At 41.8% G+C, this 6,198-nt stretch overlaps 1 protein-coding gene across 1 annotated transcript in view; it reads right to left on the reverse strand.

The window, feature by feature from the left end:
• The window catches only part of LOC119414557 (protein C-ets-1-like), an 8,799-nt gene that overhangs the window by 1,914 nt on the left and 687 nt on the right, over positions 1-6,198 (reverse strand). Inside the window, exons 2-4 of the mRNA XM_037681657.1 lie at positions 5,110-5,229; positions 4,809-5,012; positions 2,499-2,584 (exon numbers count right to left, since the gene is read on the reverse strand). Of these exons, the coding sequence (XP_037537585.1) occupies positions 2,499-2,584; positions 4,809-5,012; positions 5,110-5,229 (410 nt within the window). The remainder of the gene's footprint in view (positions 1-2,498; positions 2,585-4,808; positions 5,013-5,109; positions 5,230-6,198) is intronic.

Consider the following 6,198-nt stretch of genomic DNA (forward strand, 5'->3'; position numbering starts at 1 on the left):
TATTTATTTATTCATTCATTCCCAAATGGTGGATTTATCAAACAAGGATTTATTAAAAAGGAAAATCTTATGTCTTAAAACTGGACTGTGTCAGCCTCACGGACAGAAACTGGAAGTTGGTTCCACAAGAGAGGAGCCTGATAACTGAAAGATATTTCATTCTGCTTTTGGAAACTCTAGGAACCACAAGTAAACCTGCAGTCTGAGAGGGAAGTGCTCTGTTGGGAAAATATGGAACAATAAGATCTGTAATATAAGATGGAGCTAGGTTGTTGAGGGCTTTGTAGGTTAGAAGTAAGATTTTGAATTCTATTCTGGATTTGACATGGAGCCAATGGAGAGAAACTAAAACTGGAGAGATGTGATCTCTCCTACTAACTCCGGTTAAGACTCTGGCAGCAGCATTTTGGATCAACTGAAGACTTTTTTTAAAAGTATTTGGACATCCAGATAATAAACCATTGCAATAGTCCAGTCTAGATGTGACAAATGCATGAACCAGTTTTTTGGCATAATTTTTGAACAAGATGTTTCTAATCTTAGTGATTATCATAATCTGACTTCCATGTGTAGAATCCAAGTGCAGGAAGATGAGGAGACTCCAGTAAAATAAGTAAAATGTTTATTATTGAACTTACAAAAGCTGACAGGGCAGCTAACTTACTTTGAAAGAGGAGACACGGAGGGATGCAGAGACATGAAGCCATTGACAGGACAATCCAAGGGGCTGAATATATACAGACACTAACAAGGTGAAATGACAGACACCTGTGGTGATTAGGATATGACACAGGTGCGACAGTGCTGGAACACAGGGAGGAGAAGTGTTGAGGGGTGACAGGCAAACATGAGGAAAACATGACGTAAAACAAGACCCCAGAAACCCTACAGTGATATTATGCTGGTGGAAGAAGGTGGTTCTAATAACATTTTGAATGTGGGAGATAAAAGACATCCATCCATCCATCTATTATCTTTACCCGCTTATTCCATTTTGGGTCACGGGGGTCGCTGGTGCCCATGTCCAGCAATCACTGTGCGAGGGGCGGGGTACACCCTGGACGGGTCGCAAGTCCATCACAGGGACACATAGAGACAAACAAAACAAACAAACATTCAGTCTCCCACTCACACCTAGGGACAATTTAGAGTTACCAATCAGCCTAACATGCATGTTTTTGGTCTGTGGGAGGAAACCGGAGTACCCGGAGGAAACCCACGCCTGCACGGAGAGAACATGCAAACTCCACCCAGAAAGGCCCCTGGACCGGGGTTTGAACCAAGGACCTGCTCGCTGAGAGGCAGCAACTCTACCAGTTGCGCCACCGTGCTGCCCAGATAAAAGACATGTCCTGATCAAAAATAACACCAATATTTTTAACGTTAGAGCTGGAGGCCAGATTAATGCCATCCAAGGCGGGAGAAAGACTGAAAAATGTATTCCTAAGGTGTTCATGTCCAAAAACTAAAATCTTAGTCTTGTCTGTGTTCGAAGCAGAAAATGTAGGGTCATCCAAGTTTTTATGTCTTTAAGACATGCTTGTAGTCTAAGTAGCTGATTGGATTCATTGGGTTTTATGGACAAATATAACTGTATATCATCAGCATAACGATGAAAATTTATCCCATGATGTTTAATAACATTTCCTAATGGAAGCATGTATAAGGTATTGGTCCAAGCACTGAACCTTGAGGAACTCCATGACTAACTTTGGTGTATGATGAAGATTTATTATTTACATTTACAAATTGGAATATGTCAGATAAATATGATTTAAACAATTTTAGAGCTGTTCCTGTAATTCCAATATCATATTCAAGTCTCTGCAGTGGAATATGGCGGCAGCCATCTTGGATTTTTAACGTAGCAACCCAGATTTTGATAGTGAGATTTCTTACTCCTAGATGTAGCTACACTCCAACATGTAAGTTGGTACCTCTCCTATTTTTCAGGTTACCATGGTCACAATATGCACAGATGGACTGGACCTCTTCTCTCCACGGTGGCGAGCAAAACATTTGCACACTGTTGACCTAGCCTGGACCAAGAGTTCAGTCCTTCCCTTCATACTCTGTGATTAATGATTGATGTTACAACTGATAAGATACTAACCACTATTTGACTGAACATGACTTTCAAATCCATCAGGCTTTCTCTTTAAACTTTGCCTTCAGATACAAAAAAAAGTTGTTCATTTACCACGAATGAGTCCAAACAATTAAATTTTAAATATATGTTTTTAGTTTCAGCTATATATAAAAACATGTCACAACTCTATGGATGCCCTGGGGAGAGAGGCGTACTGTCTCCTTATCACAAACTGTTTTTCAATCAGGAATCAAACAGCATTTGAGTTACACAAAAAAGTTATTCATTTGATAGTTAAAAAAAAATCTTCACCTCCATTCCTGTGTGTTTCTGCTGCCCCACGAGCAGCGTTGACTCTCCTCTGAGGATCTTCTGTTTTCAATAAACTATAAACGTCATGTACGCTCACAGGCTCCAGGGTGAGGAGGTTGGTGCTCTCAGCCACATGATGCTGCAGCTGGTTATCCAGTTTGTCTGAAGGGTCTGCAATGTAATCTGAGGAGGACAAACAAACAGCACAATAATGTTGAATGTGGTGTTGTCATATGAAGTCTCTAACAGTCAGACTTGGTATGCATGTGGGTAATTACAAATTGTAGCCATTATCAATCTTTGCAAAATGTCATATTGACAGTGACACCAGAGGTACCTCTTTAAAAAAACTGATCTTAAAACAAAACAACTGGACTCTATTCTGTAGCTGAAGACAACAAGCTGCCTTTTATGGACTGTTGGTGAGAATAGATGGAAGCTTTAACATGGGGGTAACTCATGAAGATCAGAACCTTCTGTATAACTCTAACCAGTGTGTTTGCTGCCTCGTCAGCTGTTTATTTGTTATTATTAAAGTGTTTTCTTATTTTACGTCCTGGCCTGTGCGTCCTGCCTGCACATGGGTTCGTTCCTGTTCAGCTCAGCCTGAAAATCCTGACAACAGTGCTCTACTAGATCTCTACAAAGAATAATCAGAGCTTTATCACATTCATACACTGATGGGACACACATCAGAGGCAATGAGGGGCTCAATGGGGCCCAGGGACACTTCAACATGTGACTGCTGGTGGAATAGAACCCCCAACTCTCCCATTGGAGGACGACTGCTGTAACCACTCAGCCACAGCTGCCTCCAGTCCTAGATGACTGAGAATCTACACCATGGTAACAAACATGTTTTATAAAAAAGGCAGAGATGGTATGTGACTGGACTGCAACCAGCTGGATAAAAGCAACCAGGAGGGAGTCTTCAGGACGTCTCCAGAATGTCTCACGACATTCATGGAAACACAAAAAGAAAGCTATGGATTTGTGGAGTCTGATCACTTATTGAACATGTTTGAACAAAATATGCAACAAAGTTTAACTCACTGTCGTCAGAGTTGTTGTGGATGCCTTAAATCAATCTGAAGTGTATCAAAGGTGTCCCCAACCTGTCTCCAGAGCACCAACGCAGTCAATGATTTGTCCAGGGAGCTCTTTCCTGAAAGAAAACATCTTCATCTTCTTTACATCTTCATCTATAAATCCCTCCTTGGTCTGCTACCTTCTTATATGTCCTCCCACATGTCACCTCGTCTGTGCAGTTACAACATGCACTCTCAGTCCATCATTACCTGCAGCGTTCCCTCAGTGCAGACTGAACTTGGCAAAAAGGCCTTTTCCTACTCAACTCCTGTAACCTGGAACACCTTGCAACAGGAACTGAAGCTGTCCACCTTGATTTATTTAAGGGGTTTCAAACATTTGATAATGTCAATAGAAACATCAAAGCAAATATGTTCTTGTTTTTAGTATTTTCCTTGTTTGATATGGCACCTTGATTTATTGTTTTATATCACTACTTTTTATTTTATATTTTAATTGCATTTTATTGTTGTATGTTGTCTGTCTCTCTTGAAAATGAGTCCTTGTGACTCAGTGAGACTAATCTGGATAATAAAGGTTGAAAAAACATCTGAGGCAAATGTTTACTTCTAGAAATTACTTTGATAACATCCATCCATTATCCATCCATTCAGCCATCCATCCATCCATCCATCCATCCATCCATTATCTTTACCCGCTTCTTCCTTTTCGGATCACGGGGGTCGCTGGTGTCCATATACATCTATCACTGTGTGAGATGTGGGGGACACCCTGGACAGGTTGCAAGTCCATCACAGGGACACATAGAAACAAACGAGACAAACAACCACAGGTGGGAGTGAGGGAGTGAATTCATTCAACCTGTATAAATAAAGGTTGAATGAATTCACTCACACCTAGGGACAATTTAGAGTGAGCAATCAGCCTAACATGCATGTTTTTGGTCTGTGGGAGGAAACCGGAGTACCCGGAGAAAACAAATGCATGCACGGAGAGAACATGCAAACTCCACCCAGAAAGGTCGCTGGACGGGATTTGATCAAGGGACTTTCTTGCTGGGAGGTGGCAGCTCTACCAACTGATCCACCGTGCTGCCAATTTGATAGTAATATTATTTTTTCAAAGAACTGTTTCAAATCTGCTTATCTTCATTTCTAAAGTATATTCTGGCAGATTAAATCATAAAACGCTGCCATGGGTGCAAAGCAGGCAAAGGTGGGTACGATAAGGGCAGAGGTCAACAACCGTATAATATGCATGGTTTAGAATGCAGTTTTACGTGACGTGTTTCGTTGACCACTTGCTTTCAAACACTTAGAATAAGGTGGTTAACATTTTGGTTGAAACTGTTGTGTACCTCTTCTCATGGTCTCCAGGTGCTCCCACAGGATCTCCCCTGCAGTGCAATCTGACATCAGGTCCAGGAAGGCCTCCTTATCCAGACAACACAGCTCACAGCCTTGCAGACCCCTCAGCTCTGAGCCCAGACACTGGAGACCAAATTCGGCCTGGCACCAGTCCAGCCAGTGGTTCACCTCCCACTCTGACCACGAGGTAGGATCTAAACGTGCATGAATCAAAACGTCCAGGTCAGTATTTATACATCCACATGGATTCATCCAGTCCACCGGGAACTGAAATGAGCTCAGGTCTCGTACCAGGAGGTAAGCGATGCTTGATTATTTCCTGAGTGAAGCCAGCAAAACTGGCTTTCATTGCCTGGCTGAGGACCTCCTTACTGGTGGGAGTCAGAGGGGGGACCTCCAGAGAGTCCAGCTCTGGGACAAAAGTAAAATAATATGAGTTCAGACAACAAACAAGTCTTATTTTTGTTATTGTCTTTTGACATAACAGACATGATATAAAGACGCTCGTGGAAAGTGAGTGGACCAGTCACAGTGAAACAAGTCCTGGACCATACTGGACTGAGAGGACACTCAGAGAGGACACTCAGAGAGGACATTCAGAGAGGACACTCAGGAAGGACACTCAGAGGACACTCAGAGAGGACATTCAGGGAGGACACTCAGAGAGGACATTCAGAGAGGATACTCAGGGAGGACACTCAGAGGACACTCGGGGAGGACACTCAGAGAGGACACTCAGAGAGGACATTCAGAGAGGACACTCAGGGAGGACACTCAGAGAGTTTCTCCCAAAGCAACACAGAACAGACAGATTATAGTTAATGCAGAGAGACAAAGACTTTAATGTGACACGTCCTGTGTTCTGATAAAACTAAAATCAACATTGAAGCAACGTCTCAAGACGTGAGCCTGGAGGTTAAAATTAGGATACAAACGAGTCTTCCAAGTGGACAGTGACCCTAAGCATGCTGCCAAACTTGTTACAGGACTAAAGGATGACAAAGTCATGGTTTTGGAACGGCCAATTGGCCCAAGATATACCGTTTAAAGGGATTTTGATTGACGGGATTATGGAGGCAGGCCTAAACCTCTTTTTAAAGTTTAGAACACGGTTAAAAACCTGTGACAGAAAAAGTAACTTTAAAAAAAAAGATCTAAAAAAATTCTCTCTTTCACTGTTAGGGAATTTAAAAACTAACATTTTGGGAATCCTAACTGATGTAAAACAGGACAGGTTTAATTTGATTTCATGTCAGACAGTGAGAAAAGAGTGGTTATGTCTTTTTATACAGGAACCATAAACGTACGCTTTCAACTGTGTATCTGGAAATAGTGTGCATTTATACATACTGTGTATATCCAGTATGTCTATAAATATAT

Source organism: Nematolebias whitei, chromosome 1 (genome assembly GCF_014905685.2).
Source record: "Nematolebias whitei isolate Nwh7 chromosome 1, NemWhi1, whole genome shotgun sequence".
Taxonomy (NCBI): Eukaryota; Metazoa; Chordata; class Actinopteri; order Cyprinodontiformes; family Rivulidae; genus Nematolebias; species Nematolebias whitei.